Source organism: Neolamprologus multifasciatus, chromosome 18, assembly GCF_963576455.1.
Source record: "Neolamprologus multifasciatus chromosome 18, fNeoMul1.2, whole genome shotgun sequence".
In the NCBI taxonomy this organism is placed as follows: domain Eukaryota; kingdom Metazoa; phylum Chordata; class Actinopteri; order Cichliformes; family Cichlidae; genus Neolamprologus; species Neolamprologus multifasciatus.
In genome coordinates this window covers 5,219,052-5,238,496 of record NC_140456.1, presented here as the reverse complement: position 1 = coordinate 5,238,496, position 19,445 = coordinate 5,219,052, and the positions used below count along the sequence as shown (strand labels likewise).

At 41.5% G+C, this 19,445-nt stretch overlaps 1 protein-coding gene across 2 annotated transcripts in view; it reads left to right on the top strand.

Moving 5' to 3' along the window:
• LOC146497172 (solute carrier organic anion transporter family member 5A1-like) overlaps positions 1 to 18,121 on the top strand; it is a 59,246-nt gene extending 41,125 nt beyond the window's left edge. For both annotated transcript variants that reach the window (XM_085140640.1, XM_085140641.1), the window contains exons 6-10: positions 2,343 to 2,541; positions 7,417 to 7,576; positions 10,333 to 10,577; positions 12,702 to 12,766; positions 13,353 to 18,121. In XM_085140640.1, the coding sequence (XP_084996766.1) occupies positions 2,343 to 2,541; positions 7,417 to 7,576; positions 10,333 to 10,577; positions 12,702 to 12,766; positions 13,353 to 13,879 (1,196 nt within the window). In that variant the 3' untranslated portion in view covers positions 13,880 to 18,121. The remainder of the gene's footprint in view (positions 1 to 2,342; positions 2,542 to 7,416; positions 7,577 to 10,332; positions 10,578 to 12,701; positions 12,767 to 13,352) is intronic.
• Positions 18,122 to 19,445: the final 1,324 nt, after the last annotated feature.

The following is a 19,445-nucleotide window of genomic DNA, read 5'->3' as shown; positions in this document are numbered from 1 at the left end:
GGATTTCATTGAAGAGAAAGCAATAGCTGCAGTGGCCACAGCTCCACAGTGTGCCGCCGATTTGATCTGTGAAAGTCCAGCTTGAAAGCGAGCTGAGGCTTGAACGATAAACATATGCTTTGCTCACAGAGAAAATCATCTCTGGCCCTTAGTCCAGATAATTTACCCGCTTCATCAAACGCACTGTAACTATAGAAACAAAGTGCAGTGCGTCATGCTCTGAAACGCACACACGATAAAAAGAAATAGTGAATTCACCACAATGTGCAGCCGCAGGTTTAATTGCTACAGGATTTGTTTATATTGCTTATACATAACCTGACTTCATTACCCGGTGAATTTATGGCCACTTGGTGGCAGAAAAGCAGAACAACCAAACTGAATTACCACGTCTAGTTTTTATGGCTAATGAGTGCAACACGCAGCGTCCTCAAAGACTCAAATATGAAGTAAAATTTCAAAGACAAATATTACAGTTTCTTTAAAGGCCACTTGAGGCTGGCTACAAATCTCCTGCAGACCTCCGTTTTATTTTACTGTTTACTTCCTCTTAGAAGAAATTGGCTTAAATTGATCATCTCAAGCTTCCTAACAACTTATAGGATGCTGAATCTTTTTTAAAATAAATGCATTTGGATGCTGGTTTTAGGGGCATGGCTGCTTTAACATACCAGTGTCCTGACCGTAGATGGTGTAAAAGATAGATGCAGCCGCAGCGATGCCACCAGCTGACGTCCTGTCTTAGTGAAACTGCTGTGAAGCATTTTATTCGTCACCATCTTGGTTTTTTGAAACCACGTGTGGTGAGTTAGCTCCTCTGTGGTTTCAGCTGTTACTGAGAAACATATCTGTGACTTTAGCTTCTAAAAATATTCTCTTTTTTTCACCGGCTGACTTTACATTTTCTATCTTCTATCTTTCAATGATACCAAAGTCATTACATTTATTACTGTCTGTGAAGGTTCTCAGTCATCCAGGTCATCGTAGTCAAAGGAGCTTGCAAAGAAAAGCGTCTGGACTTCTTTAAGTTACTTGAAGACGTTTCACCTCTCATCCGAGAAGCTTCTTCAGTTCTAAGGTCAAATGGTGGAGAGTCCCAGATTTAAACCTAGTGGGAGTGTCCCCCCACAGAGGGACAAAAGGACCCCCTGATGATCCTCTAATCGCCTGAGCCAAGGTGTGAAACTGGGTGTGGGTCCCAATCAGCCAGAGTTTCGGGTGAGCCCTTAAGATGCAGATGGACTGCAGCTGTCCATCTGCATCTTAAGGATAAAGGACACTCTTTTGAGGATGCCAAAATTCACATTTTGGACAGAGAGGACAGATGGTTTGAAAGAGGAGTGAAAGAAGCCATCTATGTCCACTGTGAGCGACCATCTTTGAACAGAGGCGGTGGTTTGCGACACCAACTGTCTGCCATCTATAATCCAGTTTTGAGATCCCTCCCCAGACGCCTTAACGCCCACTCACATCCTGGGCCATCTGACCTCAGGAATTCGCATGATAAGGTGGGGCCAGGTTTCACAATGAGCTCACCCGAAACTCTGGCTGATTGTGACCCACACCCAGTTTCACACCTTGGCTCAGGCGATTAGAGGATCATCAGGGGGTCCTTTTGTCCCTCTGTGGGGGGGAAACTCCCGCTAGGTTTAAATCTGGGACTCTCCACCATTTGACCTTAGAGCTGAAGAAGCTTCTCAGATGAGAGGTGAAACGTCTTCAAGCAACTTAAAGAAGTCCAGACGCTTTTCTTTGCAAGCTCCTTTGACTACATTTATTACTGATATAGAAAAAAAATATTCCTAGCGATTTTGGGCTCCAAAAGGAACATTAAAGATGATAAACATTAAAGCCAGTTTCATGTTTCTGTAACATAACTTTCTAGTTATTTTATATTTTTATGAGTTCGCTTGACTAACTTGAAACAGCTTTGAATGAAACACATTTGAGGAAATATCAGTCAGTGTCTCCCACCGTTTAGAAAACCACCTGTACCACATGATAATACGACCCCTTTTTTCCTCCAGTGAATTATCAGAAAGCAGGTCAACAGACAGAGTCCCAGTTCATTTTTCTGTTCCTCTTTGTCTTGAATTGCTGCCGTTTTGGTTTTGAAGCTTTGAAAAATCCCATAATAGAAAAGAGTCTTTGTTACTTTGTTATCTCCTGTATCAATGAAGCTGTGAGGCCCCACCTCCATTTGCCTCATTATGAACTTTTCATAGTATGAAGGTAAACGTTTCTGTGGCTGCAAGTTATTGTAATCTGCTGATCCTGAGAGGTACGGCTAAGATTTTTTTCCACATTTGATTATTTCTGTTTGCTTGTCTTTGTCTCTTCAGGTGTGATTATTGTACCTAGTGCCGGCGTGGGGATCGTCCTGGGCGGCTACATCATTAAGAAGCTGAAGCTGGGCGCTCGCGAGTCGGCCAAGCTGGCCATGATCTGCAGCGGCGTGTCCCTGCTCTGCTTCTCCACGCTGTTCATCGTGGGCTGCGAGAGCATCAACCTCGGAGGGATCAACATCCCCTACACCACCGGGTAAGGAGAAGCTGGGCGAGTGAAATCCAGGGAGGTGGTGGGTTGTGCTGCATCACAGCTGACGAGGAAGACTGACGTCACTTCGGCGTCAATGCCACTTCATTCATGTCTGAATTGAATCTTTACACTGAGTGTGCTGTTCCTGCAGTGATGTGGTTGTGGAGGATGTAGAGAAACACTGAAAGGATGGAGGAGACAAAGACGAAGCTAAGAATAAACAGACAGAAGTAAAAGAAAATCAGACTGACTGAGGAGGAGGGTTAAAGAAACTGAGTAATGAAAGCAGTTGAAAGAGTGAAGTCAGCCAAATAGTTTATCTGGTCGTTTAAACACGTGTAATCTGTTCCTGCCACTTTTCTCAGCCTTATTTCGTGTCTAACTTTGCGTAATGTTGACCTCGGCCCTGTTTTGGAACCATATGAGCATCATCTTCGAGCCTCAAAAACATGAGAGGCAGCATCCTCCCTACCTGGATAATACAAAGGTTTGGTCCAAATCAGTCGATGAGTTTGTAAACGTGTAGATTTTCCCCATGATTTGGTTTCTTTTCACACAGAACAAACTCCATAGAACGTAGCGTTTTGTGGGAACGAACAGATGAACAGAATCAACTTTTGGAGGTACAGGAGGTGTTTGGCTCACGTTCACATGATAAACAAATTGCTCTGAAGTTTGTTAAGACAAGACTGAGACCTCCTCCAAAGGGTCTCTGTGGATGTTTTCATCAGCACCAGAGTGATGACTGTGTTCACACCTGCATCTGTGAACTGCACCGAGAGGAAAAAACAACCCAGAGTTTGATTTAAACAGACTAAACAGCGCAGTGTGAAAACACACTGATAACAACACAAGACATTTTGTGACAAAGTTTATCTGTGTGGCGGAAAAACTAAACATCCAAACACCAGCCTACAAGCAGACTAAGCTCTTGCAACGTGCATTCTTGCACTTTGAAGTCATGTCCAGGACATTTATTACAGCGTTTTGTTTGTTATTTGTGTAAAGGACTGATGTACTGCCTGTTGCTAGAGGCAAAGACAAAAAGTACATCTGTACAAGAGGTGGGCGATGGATTTTCTGGATCTGTGAAGGCAGGCATTAAACTTAGTTACAGACACGGAGAGTCACAGACATCCTGCACGGGTCATCATTCCTGTTACGGTTCACGTAACGTCCAACTGAAGGATGCATGCATAGTCGGTGGCACTAGCATTTGTCACTTGGACCAGAGTGGATCCTAGAAACGTCTTTAAGACTAACAGATGTTTAAGACTTCCTCTGCCAGAAAACAATGGCGATGTCACGTGATCCAAAGGCTCATGCTGCCTTCCTTGTACCTCACAGGTTATAGGTCAGATTTGGAAAAACGGGCGATGTCTTGCTCTGAAGATGGAGCCATTCAGCCATCAGTGCAGTGCCTGAGTACAGCACAGTGTATATATTTTTATTTTTGTCTAATAATACAGCTGTAGCACGTTCACTGATAGAACACAAAGTTCAGCAGTTATACTTCCAACTTTGCACTTGAAATTGAAAGCAGCGTTAACTCAATCTGTGTCCAGACTGAAAAGTAAATCGTGGTTATAATATCATTATAGGCCCTGCTGCTTGCACTGACAGTGGCTGGTGTTGTAAGCAGGCTATAAATGGTCTAGTTTGCTTGTTTGCTAATGTTGCTGACATGGTACTGTAATGAAATGGTGCCTTCATGTGTCTTAAAGAGGATCAACCAAACCTGGAGGGCTGGCTGATTGTGAAATGTTCTCTGAATGACTTCATTCAGCCCAGTTTGTGACTTATTACAGACTGTAACCATCAACCTCTGCTTTTCACTGTAAAGGGCATCTGCAGCTATTTCAATACTGACTTCCTGTGACACAAAAATACTTTTGTTACCTACAATCACATGAAACAGAAAGTTTTCCCCTATTTCTTTTCTTCTAATTGTTTCCTGTCACTGACTGATGTATCAGTGACGTCTGCTCCAAACTTGTCTGTTTGTTTGATCTTGAAAATTTAGAAAATGTCAGAAAAAATTGGCTTCACGATTTTCCAGGTGACATTTTCAAAGAGCTTGTTTTATCTGACATACAAAAAGTCAAAACTCTTCCATTAAAAAAGGTAGAAAAAAACCTCATGAACCTCAGGAATGTGTTGGTTTATCAGCGTTATTATCTGTTCATTTCCTGTACTGCATTTTTTAGCATTATTCTTATTCAGAGAAACAGAATAACTTCTTGCCTGTTATTTATTTTTATTTTGTTTTACTAGGAAACCTTGGTGGGCATATCCTCCAGCTTTATAACTATTTTATGGCTGAACAGCTAGATGGTTACTGAAGACAATTAGCAGCAGGTTTATTTGTTGACAACATAATAGGAAAAAAAGAGATTTTATCCTTCAGAATAAAATATCAGGCTAGTTTTCTTAAAATGTTATAGCTGCTGTAAACCGAACAAACTCAAATCTTTGATATGAAGTAGAGCTGGGCGATAGAACGATAACGATATGTATTGCGAAATAACTTTTTCTCGATAGAAAAGTTAAACTATTGCGATAGGCCTCGTCTCTCTTGTCCTCTTAAAAAAAAAGAACAGCCAATCCAAATTAACTAGCGCAGAGCCGAACCAATCACAGCCACAGCGTCACGTCACGTGATTTGTTACGTACGGCACAAGTGTGTATTTGTTTGGGAAGCAGCCAGCCGCCGTGCCGCCCGGGTAATGGAGGAAATGAGTGTGCCGACTAGAGAAAAATCAGCCGAGAGCGTGACCGAAGGTTACCGAAGAGAAAACAGATGATGGTTCCAATGCCGGAGAGATTGTCGAACGGAAGAGCCACAGAAGTTCCGTAGTGTGAAGGTATTTCGGCTATTTCAAGTCTGACAAAAAACAGAGTAGCGCACTGTAAATTGTGCCGAAAGCAAGTCTGGAAATACAATAAAGCGGTGCATGCTCAATCTCTGACTGGAAGCGCTAATTCGTCATTCGGCTTTTGTCAGACTAAAGTAAGTGTTAAAACTGTTTGAAAAGCTCAGCTATACAACAAGGAGAGATTGAGTTTCCTTTTAGTTCAACAGACAAAATTGACTAACTTTTGTCAATATCAAAATATTGACAAAAGTTAGTCAATTTTGTCTGTTCTTCTGTAAAACAAACTAAGATTTATTTTTAGAATTAAAATTAGAATTATTTTGTTTCTAAGTGGAATTGACAATTTAGTAGTTTTGTTTGTTCTATTTTGAAACTTAAACGCTTTAGCGGCTGCCTTTTGTGTAGTTTGCAATATTTGCCTTTATTTATCTGAAAAAGTGTCATGTTCCTTAAGTACATCTACCCTGTTGAACTTATTATAGGAAATAAATATTTAAATCGAAACAAGCTGCTGATTATTTCACATTTTACTTGTGAGCAACGGCACATTTAAATCTTACAAATATAGTTATTTGGCTTATATCGTGATATATATCGTGATCCCCTGAAATGAAAAAAACATATCGTGATGTGAACAAATCTTATATCGCCCAGCTCTAATATGAAGCCATAATAATACATCTTTTCCCCTGCAATCATCCCACACAGTTCTGAAGTTCATTTTTAGTCATGTTTTAGTTTAGAGGCGGCACAAGTTTTTGGCCAGATCTGCTCCATTCAAGTCTGCAGTTTCATCAACCTGACCGCCATCAGATCACAAGAAGAAATACAATTTTGTTCCTTAAAGTTTACACATATTTGATATTCAGCTATCTTTTTGATTTTTTTGTATTAAGTCTAAAACCTTAGTTGTTTTTTTCAGCACCTCCCCTGGTGTCGTTCTTTTGCTTCTCCTTCCAGATGCAAACTTGGAATCGTGACTCTTTCCCTTAAACCGCAGACATCCGTTTGCCGACTGCAGCGTGGCCTTTCTCCTGTTTAATCATTTCCCGGTCTGACGGAGTAGGTGGTAGTTTTCATCACCCCATCTGTGGCTCGTGTCAGGGAGGAAGCGAATGTTCGGATGAGTGCAGGATAACAGATAGCGAGCCAGTGAACGGAGGCGTTTTCTTTTGCACAAAGCGTCCCTGAGAGCGATTACATGGCAACCGTGGAAAATGTCCAAGGACAGCTTGGAAGAGAGGATCTTTGGCTGCGTGCCCTCTCTGTTTTCTCTCTCGTTTGTCCCTCTGGTCTTTTTTGATTTCCCTCTGTGAGTCTGTCTGTATGTCCCTTTCGCCCTCCACTCTTCATGTTTCATTCTTTTCGATTCCCTCCCTTCTGTCTCCTTTTCCTCGTCCTCGTCCATCCAACCCTCCTTAAGTTGTTCTGAACAAAATAGATCAGGACGTTCCAGCTTGGCACAAACTTTTACATGGACGAAGGACAGAAGAAATGATTCGTTTTTCTACGTCTAGGACCAAGGCCACTGTGACCTGAAAACAGCTTGTTTTGCCCATAACTTAAGAATTCTAGTTTTTCTTTTTGGCTTTTCCCAAACACGTCAAATCGTCTGAGAGTGAATTTCTTTATCTGTCAGATTTCTCTGAAGAAGATTTGTAACTTTTTCCTCACGTAGTGTCATCATTACTAAATAAAATAATGGAGAAATGTACCGAAAGTGCTCATTTAAAAGCTGTGATGACTTTTCCATCAGCCTGAGCTTTACTTTGATGCTGCTTATCAGTAATGTGTTAGACAAGCAGTCAATATGCGGATCATTGCGAGCAAGAAATGAGCTTTTACACAGTGTTTAGTGTAATGATGTCGCCTGTTAACAGACTGAATTTGACTTAATGCCACTAAGTGCTGGAATTAATTTGTTTTCAGTGTTACTCAGAAGTGGAATAGCTTTAAAGGGAAATAACTGTCTAATTAAAAAGGTTGTGTTTTCTCCCTTCAGACCTACACTCACTATGACGCAGAGGAACCTGACCGGAGGCTGTAATGTGAACTGCGGCTGTAAAATCCACGAGTACGCTCCGGTCTGCGGCTCTGATGGCATCACATATTTTAACCCCTGCCTAGCTGGCTGTGGCAGCGTGGCCAACGACAGCACCGGGGTAAGAGGCCTCGATTCCTGTGTCTTTTTTTCTTCTTTTTTTTAAATGTCGACACTAAAACATCTTAAATTCAGTCTAAGATGTATTTTAAATGTTTTGTTTCACTATTTTCTGCCCACGGCACGATGTTTTCTCAGCTTGACTGTTGCTATTTTCAGCTCACGCAGCTCTGTCCTCTCATCCACAGGCAGGCCCCTGAGCCTGGTTCCTCCTGGAGAATACTTCCTGTTAAAAGGGAGTTTTTCCTTCCCACTGTCACCAAGTGCTCGCTCATGTTAACTGGGATTTTTTTTTTCTGTATTATTTTAGCAATTTACCTTAAAATAGAAAGCGTCTTGTTGTGATTTAGCTTTACATAAATAAAACTGAATTAAATTAAAGGATCAATAAGCTCATAGCAGAATTGCTACTCCACCTACAGCATTGGTCCAAATGTAATCAAACTAGCACAAACTAAAGGTCACGTATGTCATTTTTACTGGCAACAACCTCTGAACTGTGATGGATCATGAGTTTGGTGATGTTCTCAAACAGTCATGATGTTTGCTGGGTTAGCTTCTTTAAACCATTCAGCTTCTTTTTTAAATTAGAAACAGGTTCTAATTTGGTATATTTCTATGTTTCTGTTCTTTTCAAATTAATAAGTGCATTTAGACAGTGTTCTTGAACTTAACTGTTACTTTATAAATTATTTCGAAGTGAGATGGAAGAAGGTTTTAGTTTAGTTTTTAAAAGATCTTCAGTTTAACTTGTTTGAACTTGTAAACACTACGGGGTAGCAGTAACCTGGACACTATCCTGGCGTTGTATATGTGTGATTTCAAGGCCAAAAACCAGAAGATTTTAATAATTTTGGCAAAAAAAGCAAAATGTTACCAAAAAGTTCTGTTTAATTCATTTTGTTGTTATTATACAAGCAAAGCCAACACAATGATATATGCAGTATTAATATGTAGGTGCAGCGCAACACAACACAGTAATGACACGACACAGTAACATAATAGAAAAGCAAAAACATGACCTGTGCAACAGATGCAACACCTCCCCCTGTGATTTAAGTCGTATGTTTTTTTTGCCTGCCCGTCACTTCAATTATACTGGACTTTTTACTCTGAAGTGCTCTCTCATGTTTTCAGCGTTACTCTCAAACCATGTCCATTAGTTGCCATTTTTGGTGTTTCTGAGGCCGCCACCCTGAACCTTAGTCGTAAGCAACTGGATAATATCGCTTTCACTTCACTGCTGGCACGGCGTCGAATTTTGCTGTCTTGGAAAGCTCCTCACCCTCCAGCCCGATCACGTTGGCTGGAAGATGTTATGTTCTTTTTAAAAATGGAGAAAATAAAATTTAGACTCAGAGGAAATGTTAATAAGTTCTCACAGATGTGGCAGCCTTTTATCATTTACTTTAACTCATTGAAAACACTTACAACAGACTAGGGAGGGAGTTGATTTTTTTTTTTTTATTATTATTATTTTGTTTGTTTGTTTGTTTGTTGTTTTCTGTGCGGGGGTTGTTGTTCTTTTTTTTTTTCTTCCTTTTTTCCTTTTTTTTTTTTTCTTCTTTCTTTTTTCTGTTTTATTGTTATCATCCGAATCTTAATGGCCTAATTTGTTTTGATATGTCTTTATATCGGTTGGTACTTGCTGTATTGGGCCTGATATGTCAAATTACATGTGCAAAACTTTATAAATAAAGGGGAAAAAAAAAAAAAGAAAAGCAAAAACATAAAATAATATAAAAGAGGATAAAATAAATAATAAAAATAAAAAAAATCATATAGATTAATATAAAGAAAATAAAATAGCAGATTAGTGATTTATAGGTAATCTGTTGTTACTGATAAAGTGTCAGAGTGAGGCAGGTTCTGATCCAGTGATTATGTGTGTTACAGTGTGTGACTGTGAGTTCAGTGCTTATGTTGCACATGATCGGAGAGACAGATTTACAGTCCGGGAACAAAAAAATCTGTTCCTGAGCCTTACAGTGCGAGACACTGGTACTGTTTCACACTCGGTGGGGGATCAATGTTGAAAGGGGGAGTGGGGTCATAGTTCATGTTACACGCATGCAAGGTAAAGCGTTTCAGGTAGCAGTCTTTAACGGCACGTAGCGGGTGCCAACAGGACGCTCTGTTGGTTTCACTCACCGCTGCAGGTGCAGTGATCGTACCAAGCTGTTGTGCAAGATGTTACCGTGCAGTGGTAGAAGCTGTCCAGATGGAGCCTTTTCAATCTCCTCAGGCAGTGGAGGCATTGTTGTTGCTTATCAGGAAGTATATAGAGACCATGTCAGGTCCCCAGAGGCGTAGACACCAAGGAACTGAAAGCTCGTTATGTTCTCAGCTTTACCCTGCTGTAGATGGGCTCTGTCTACCTTTTTTGGACTTTCTATAACATTAAGATCGAGGTTTTTGTTTGAGTCAGCAGATGCTGGATCTGCCCTCTGTAGGCCATCTCGTCATTATTAGACGGAGGCACTTGGATAGGTTTGAAAGTAATAAAAGGCCTTTATTTTTCCAGTGCTAAAGACATTAAAAATACACCAGTGCAAATCTTCAGGGTGCAGTTGACTCGCCCACTGTTAGACTGCCATATGAGCAGCAGTGGTTTGAGGGACACTCCTGTTATTGGTCTCATTTAATTCATCTGCTTCATGGCTTTTACTTGTTTTTAGCAGTTGCATTAATGTCTAAAGTATTAACATTGTGAACCATGTATCTAAACTTCCATACGTATCTTGATTTGCCCTCCAGATCCGAAACTACTCCGACTGCGCCTGCGTTCAGAGCCGGCAGGTCATCACGCCGTCGACCGGCAGTCAGGGCAGCAACCAGCTGCAGCTCGTCATCGTCAAGACCTACCTGAACGAGAACGGCTACGCCGTGTCGGGGAAGTGCGACCGCACCTGCAATACGCTCATCCCCTTCCTCATCTTTCTCTTCATCGTCACGCTCATCACTGCCTGCGCTCAGCCCTCCGCCATCATCGTCACCCTCAGGTACGCCTTTATGAATCACTCACTGTGAGGAGGATGGGATGTGGATGTTTTGTTCCAACTAAAAGTCGTTTTTAAGTAACAGCCTCTCTGCAGACCAGGTGTTCTTATCACCTTTCTGAGGAAAAAAAGAAACAATTTTCTGTTTTGTAGGAAATGAGTTTTCAAAAATATTCAAAAGTGCTTGAAAAGTTGAAGAAACTTAACTGACTGGAGACAAACTGTGAGAGTAAAGGCGACACTGTTGACTCACTGATTGATCTATATTCCTTCTCTTACCTTATTGGCCTGCAAGGAGCCAGTTGAGATGGTTTAGGCATATGAACAGGATGCCTCACGAGCGCCTCCTAGGTGAGGTGTTTTGGGCATTTCCCATTGGGAGAAGACCCCTGGGATAGTGCTGGGATAGTACTGGGATAGTGCTGGCTTGGGAATTTCAATTCAATTTTATTTATATAGCGCCAAATCACAACAAAAGTCGCCTCAAGGCGCTTCATAGATACAGAGAAAAACCCAACAATCATATGACCCCCTATGAGCAGCACTTTAGCGACAGTGGGAAGGAAAAACTCCCTTTTAACAGGAAGAAACCTCCGGCAGAACCAGGCTCAGGGAGGGGCGGGGCCATCTGCTGCAACCGGTTGGGGTGAGAGAAGGAAGACAGGATAAAAGACATGCTGTGGAAGAGAGACAGAGATTAATAACAGATATAATTCAATACAGAGAGGTCTGTTAACACATAGTGAGTGAGAAAGGTGACTGGAAAGGAAAAACTCAATGCATCATGGGAATCCCCCGGCAGCCTACGTCTATTGCAGCATAACTAAGGGAGGATTCAGGGTCACCTGGTCCAGCCCTAACTATATGCTTTAGCAAAAAGGAAAGTTTGAAGCCTAATCTTAAAAGTAGAGATAGTGTCTGTCTCCTGAATCCAAACTGGAAGCTGGAAACTGGAAGCTGGAGGAATGCCTCAGTATCCTTCCCAGATCAGCTGGAGAGGTCTGGGCATCTCTTATTAGACTGATGATGTGACGATGAATTTGAACGTGAACATTTCTTCTTTCATCCAAGTGGCAGTACTATCAAACTGTGATTTCCAAACATTATCAACTCAATTCCTACAAAGTCTTTGCACCTTTTAAATGTGATCACCACATACAGTAAAAATAATGACTGTGTAACTAATTTGTCTGATGGAAATGTATGTATTTGATAGATATTTCTGAACATTCGACAAATAAAAATGTTAACATCATTAAAGGTTTCAGGCATGGAGCCATTTTCGATTTAAAAATGGATAAGTGGGTCTTTGTTAAGTAGATTTGGATTCACGCAGTAGGACAGTCAAGTAAGATGAACATAATAAAAAAAAAAGAGCCAAAAACACAGATATTTGTTGTGAATGAGCAGAATTGTTGCTGAATCACGTCTAAGATGATCAAGTCTGCCGGCATCAGTCTTGTTATCTTTATCTGATAACAAACTTCTCCTGCTCTCATCCAAACATGGTGACGTCTGTGTGCAGAGTCAGCAAACTTTAAAGAGTTTTATCAGAGTCGACGGGTGAATCCCCGCCCTTTTAATGTCCCTGTAATCCACTAAGATTAAAGGTAATTTGGCTAATGCTTGAAAAAAGCTGTAAACATAAACATGGTTATGTGCCGTCTGTGGTGAAAACACTCTTAGCCAAGTCCACAGATCAATTCCCATCCATTTGGTTCATTTTTACTTTTGCTTTTTGTTTTTAAGAATTAACTGTTTTATTTTTCATAAATATTCAGTGAAGCTTTTCGTTTCTTTGGGGGATTTTATTGCATATTACAGACCAAGAGGTTGCACAACAGGCATGGATGGTGAATATTTATTCGAGTTGTGAAGTTTGACTACCTCAACCAAATTTCCATTTCTACTCCTGTGTGTGGTCGCAGAAATGTTTTAGATGCAGGCACGATGCTCGGAAATAAAGCTACATTCACGGAAACACAGAGTTGTGTGTTGTTATCACTGAACAAACACTTAATTTTAGCAATTCAACTGTAATATTTAACATTAGCTTAGGCAGTTGCTTTATTTGGTTCTATCATCCTCTGTTTCTGCCTTCCTCAGTCTCCTGTCTGTGTGTTGCAGGTCTGTAGCGGAGCAGGAGCGGCCGTTCGCTCTGGGAATGCAGTTTGTCCTCCTCAGGACTCTCGGTGAGTAGAACCGGAAAGCACAGAGCTGCTCGTCTTGTTTTATTTTGCCATGACATTAAATAGAAAAGCAGAATATCAGCAGTGTTATTTGTGGAGCTCGATGTGGAGCTGCTTGTAAACACTCGGTGCCTCCTGACTGACGAGATGTTTTACAGATTTTTAAAAAGTGGCGGTTATCCTGAATAAGGAGGATTCAAAGGAGGTGAATTATATTTGATGCATGTTCGGGGAGCTGCTGTCAGTGTAAATTATTTGGACAGTTAGAAACTCTGAGGTGTTTGGGGTTAATCAGGTGAGGAGGATTATGAAATTTATGAAATCCAGGATGGCACTTCTCATCTTGTGCTGCAGTTTCTCACAGCAGCTCCTGCAGCTTTATTGGCGTCTCAGCTCACTGAGAAAGCTGAGCTCACGTCTGTTCTGTTTTTTTTGTTTAGTTTGTTTTTTTTACCTCCTTTGACCTCTTCTTTCCCTGTTTTCTCTTCCATGTCATCGTTTTTTTCTTTCTTTCTGCTCTTTCCATCTCCTTTTCTGTCTCTCGTTCTTTCCCCCGCCTGATTTCTTCTTCTTCTCTCTTTTTACTCAGCCTACATCCCGACTCCCATTTATTTCGGGGCCGTCATCGACACCACCTGCATGTTGTGGCAGCAGGACTGCGGCGTCCACGGCTCCTGCTGGGAGTACGACGTCACCTCTTTGCGCTTCGTGTACTTCGGCCTCGCTGCGAGCCTCAAGTTCCTTGGCTTCCTCTTCATCTTCCTCACCTGGTACTCCATTAAGTACAAAGAGGAGCGGGTAGAGCGCTGGCTCAAGCGCCACCTGTCGCCCGTCGACACCGTGGGCAGCCTCGTCTGCCACCCCGGCGGCCACAAGGGCCACGCCCGCACCCGATCCTGTCCCGTAAACATCCCTCGAACCGACCCCAACGCTCTGCCCGCTAATGCACCGCTGCGCGCCGGCACCCTGAACCGCGGCGTTAGCACCCAGAGCTGCCCCGGCCAGGAGCTGAAAGCAATAACTCCTCCTCCGGCAGCCACGGCTGCACCTTCACCCGCAGCGGCGCCCAACCCCGCACCTGCCCAATCACTGGAACACGTCTCAGTCCGAGTCTGAGCTCCAGATCGGGGCCAGGCGACGAGGCAGGTCTCTTCCACTGACATCTTGTTTCTTCTGAAATCCAGTCAGCTGGGTTTTTAGCCGCTGTCAGGAACACCAGTCATAACACGGATGTCCTGCTCGCATCTCAAATCTCTGATTAGCTGGTGAAACACTGGTGGACCGAAAACCTTCAGGTGGACCTCCACTTTGTCCAGACCAGGTGGAGATCTCTGCTCGGTTCATGGAAGACAGTTCATCGCTCACAAGCCCCCACCTCCACCCCTCCACCTTGGCAACGTGTGCCTTCTGTCACCACGATCCTCACATTAATAGTACAAAACACACTGGAAGCCCGTCACACACAGACTGCTCACCTTGTAGGAGTCACCTGAACAGATACCTCAGCTTCGCTAACCTCTCCCTTCAGCTTCACCGTCGCCTCACGTCCACGTGCTTCATCCTCATTTGCGATTTTCTTTGGAGCCATTTTTGTTCTCGTATCAGTGCTTTCACTGGAAAAAAAAAGAAAAGAAAAACCTTTGGAAATGTGATACACAACCGTTAAAGAACTGGAAACCGATGGCATGGTGCTATGTGAAAAACAGCGTCCTTTTTTTTAAATCTTTTTTTTTAAAGAAAAAACCCAACAGGTCACTGGGCTAAGCAGCTTGGCATGCACAGAATGCCTTCCTCTCCGATGCAAGGCCTTTTGTTGCTCCCCTGACACAATGACACGCAGTATTACTGCTGAAAGTCGGATTGTTTTGGCTTTTTCCAGCTCCATACAATGCATCCATACATCCGGGCCTCCGACTGGCACCCTGTGATAAGCAGCTTAACCTGGGGAGAAGAAAAGAAAAAAAAAGAGGATCGGCATTTTCCTCCTGACCACATTCCCAGCGAGCCAGCGGCGGATTCTCCGAATAAACAACTGGAAGAACGAGGAAAGAAACGGACTGCATTTCAGGCTCAGTGACTTCCGTCCACTTTACTAACAGCAACTCTAACATTTGTACTCAACACGTAGGATGGCGAGTACTCGACCATCACGTAGAGGTCATAGTGTAGTCATCTGTTCCCTTTGTCTGCTCCAGAAATGAAAGCGGCGTCTGCAGATGGAAACTGTATGAACGCAGCTTGTTGGTTTAATATGAAACAGTAGTCCTGGTGTATTATGGGTAATGACCTGCTCGTCTGCCAGAATGTGATGTGCGTTGCGTTTGATAGGTGTAAGTCGCAGCCAAGTGAGGAAAAAATAAGAAAATAAGGCATCAGTTTGCAGATTGATTCAGTAGTTTATTGAGAAAGTCGAGAAAAGGTCAAATTCCTGATGGAGTGCAGCTAATGATCGTTTTCTTTGATCGAAAAAAAAAGTCAAACAATGTAAATCAACAGTTTTTCTGAGCTCAAATTTTTTTGTTCAACCCCAAAACCCAAACATGTTTTTAGCAATATGAAAAACCGAAACGCTCAACCTATCAAATGTGTCCAATTAGGCTCATTCCAGCTCTACTGTTTTACTCTCGGACTCGACTAGAGTAGCTTTGCATGATTCACAGTTTAAAATAATCCTCTTTTAACTCATACAGGCCTTTGTTCAGCCCCTCAATTCGTCCACTGTCCCAAACAAGCTCTTTTAATATTTTACACCAGTGGTTCTTAAACATTTTCAGGCCTGATCCTGTTTTCACCTGTCACTAAACCATTTTATCAATTACTAACAACAAACGTAGGGTTTTGATCTAGAGTCAATGCAAGAGCATAGAAAAAAAAAGTACCACTGCTTTAAACCTGCTTTCTTCTGGTTGGCTGCCCCTCACAAACAGTAGGTTTGAGCAGGAGGGGGAGGGGCTTTGGTGTCACACCCAGAGTGGTGTTGCCTGAGATTACAATAGTAGGGACTTCCCAGCTCACTCACTTAAATATTCACCATTAAAACAGCAGACATTTAATGGCAAGTAAGGATAACAGCTCGACTTTAAAAGACGTGAAGCACCAGTTTGGACCTCAGACGTTGTTTTTTTCTTTTGGCAGTTTGGTGTAACAGATTTAGTCGTTAAAGGTCAGAATAAATTTTGCTCCATTTATTATGGCATTTAAAAAATATAATATTAAACTCAAAAGGAGAGTATTCACTGAGCTCTTACACAAAGAAGAAGCAGAGGTTTTGGTAGACGTGTTCTGTGAAGGAAAAGTTGCACAACTGCTACTAAATGCACTGAAAAGCAAGCAGTCACCGTATTTGGAAACAAATATTATCTCAACAAAAATAAGTAAAAATGACCAATCTGAAAAAAAACCACAACCCAATAACAGAAAATTTAGACCTTTTTTTTTCTTGTTTGTTTTGATTTTAAAGCCATATTTAAAGCTTGTTTTAAAATGAGTTAGTGGTTAAAGTAGTTAAATTTTTGATTTAGCAGCCCAGTGGAAGCAAATAAACACCATCACTTTTATGTTTTTAATTCTACTTTACACTAAACAAACTGTGGAACTGAAGTGATACTTAACAGTGATGAAAGTTCAAAAAGTAACAAGTTTAATTCCTAAAATGTTTTAATAGTTTTGCAATAAATCAATAAATGAATAGTATTAGTAAAAGTCAATTAATAACATTTGTCGGACACTGTCAGTGCGCACAGTGATGGGACAAACTTATAAAATAATTTTGCTCCAAATTTTTTGGATTCTTTTAAATCCAGAGATTACATTTACAACGGAAATATTTTTGAACCTGTGCCACCATCCATGTTTGTGTTTTGTATATAAACAGTTTGATGAGGATTTGCTTCCACTGTGGCTGCAGGCCAAAACGTTTCTCCTCAGTCTAGAAACGGTGAGGGCATTTCTGAGCTTTAAGAACAGAAATATAAATTTAGATCAGTGTCAGAGCTTCTTTCCTCTCTGTTTACAGCTCGTTACACATCTGTGTTTGTTTTTCCCTCTGAAAACTCAAACCTCACAAAAACACTGTGTTTGGATGTCGAGGTGCGATGCACGCGGAGGTCCGATGCTACGTGTGCTCTTACTGTACACGCGCAGTTTCATCGATCGCTGTCCTGTGAGGACACCTGCTGGGCAGATATGCACCAGCCGTCCGACACGCACATCATGTCCCAAACCAACCGAAAAGAAACACGATCAATACATGTTACATGCGAGACAGAACAAGAACCTAAACAGTATTTTTGTGTGTCGACAGCACGGTTGGTGCCTCATTTTGTCCCGGTGTTTTTACTTTTGACACCTCAGATAAAAGCAGCTCTGATATTTAAACTGAGCAGACTTCAAAATGAGATGCCTGACCATCACTCCTGAACCCCAGAAGGTTTACACTCATTTAAAGCCACCGGTTTCATTTGCTGCACGGTTTCAGCTCCAGCAGGTGAAGGACAATTTTTAAAACATTTTCTGGCGGTTAACCTCTTTCACCAAACTAATAAAAACGTAACAAAAGCAGCTATTTAAGCAGTAAGACTTCAGACAGATACGAACAGGTCGACTCGGGCTGTATTTTTATGCATTCATCAGAGATTCAGTAAAAGGACTCGATGTTTACAGTCCCTGACGATGCATTGCTTTAAATGGAGAAAATCTTGAGTGATGGCTGTTATGAGGAAAAGCAGCCCAGAAACTTGACCAGCGGCACACATCGTTGTGTGCCTAAACGTTCATTTTTTTACCCAACCTAATCTGCCCTTTTTCCTTGGTTAGATTTAAAGAATTTAAAATTCAAAATAGTTAAACTCAAAGGTTTGAGCAAGTCTAGGCATACCTGTAAAAAGAGAACAGTTACTCATAAGTTTATGTTACACGTGCATTATTGACACAGTATTGTCACTTCATTGTAATCGTCGATACATGGTTATCATGAAACTCATAACAGCCAACAAACAATCGATCAGTCGACCCTTGTTTTTGTTTACAGTTACTGCATTATTATTATTATTATTATTATTATTGTTTTACACGTGCTTCCTATTTTGTTCCCCTCAGAGTCGCGGTGCATCTTGTGCAGCAATAGGATAAAAAAATTCAAATTCAAGCTAAAATATTTCAAGATGAGGCGCATGCTGGAGCTGATGACTGGTGACTGGTGAGCTTTAAGGGTTCAGTGATTTTAAAAAAGATTCTTGTTTTAATTAAAGTGATTATCATGGTTGAACAGGTTAGAGCTCATGTCTGTTTCTGTAATGTTAGAGTGACTTTTGAGGTGATAAAATTAAGGACAGGTGGACAATAATCACACACAAGAAACGTCGTTGGGACAAAAAAAAATCGCACCACTTCTCAGTAAATGGAAGGAAAACTTGACGCACGATTTCAGTAGAGAAAGTAGAGTAGAATCAAATTTCAGCACATCATTCCATTTTCATGTACAGCGAGAACAACTAATACAAATCTCACCCGTGTCCGTCTGTGTCGTGTTAGAGATGCTCGTCCATCCGTTTAACGTTTAACAACCAGAACATCTGCTGTTTCAGTTTGTCCGTGCAGCGCTGCGGTTTAGCTGCAGGCGGCGCTGTTTCACGTCTCAAACGACACTGGGGGGGATGAACTGCTGACACCAGTATTTCTTGATGGCTGGCTTTTTTTTCATTTTTGATACCACACAAAAAGAAAATGGGAAGTTTTTGTTTGACGGGAGGAAAAGGTGCGTTTATTGGGGACTATTTTTCATGGCGGATTAGTCAACCTTTGTTACTTTAGGGGCAGCACAGTGATGCATGTGGGAGTGGGTCTGTGTTCATGGTAATAAAGGAACATTTCAGTTGTTTTTGGACAGTGGTGCAACGGTGCAGGAGGAAGTTTGTGGCTTTCTGGGTGTCGTACAGCTTAATAAACCTTGTAATGAGGCACACAGGAAGCCTCCTAATCACACACCTGGACCACCTGATGCACTGATGGATATACTATAATTTTTATAATGAAGCTGAAAGCTTTTTAAGGGGTTCAAAGGTCCAGAAATTCTCACTTCTCATTTTAGCTGCACATAACCAGCCGTGCAGGTGGTGTCAGTATTTCATCCTCCGGCTTCAGGATTTTACCACATCGAGTCGTTTACCTCCGTGTGTTGCTTCATATGTGGCATCATTTCCAGACTGTGACTACAGACAAAGACTGAATCTTTACGAGCTCCTTCAGGCAGATGTAGGTTTTACCTTCTTCTTCTTCTTCTTCTTCTTTTTTTAAAGAAAAAAAACAATCAGTATTGTATTTATTTCCAAACAGTGTTTTTGAATGACTGAACGATCGCACTGATGAGAGGCAACATGTAGATTTGTGGATGCACTGTTTACAGATGCCTTGGTTACTTGACTTCTGTCAGTAAAAATGTGAAGAAAAAAATTAATAAAAGAGAATTACAGAAACTGCTGCTTTGTGTTTCTTTTTCTGTCTGCAGTCGTTTATCTGCCGCGTTCCCTCCAGCTAGTTTATCTTAACGGGAATAGTTATTAACGGGAATTGAAACACAGAAGAATGACAACTAAAAACAACCCATTGAGCACATGTGGTTTTATACATTTCTTATATGTTAGATTTCTTTGGTTTGCAGTTCTTTAGATGTTATTCTGGGTTC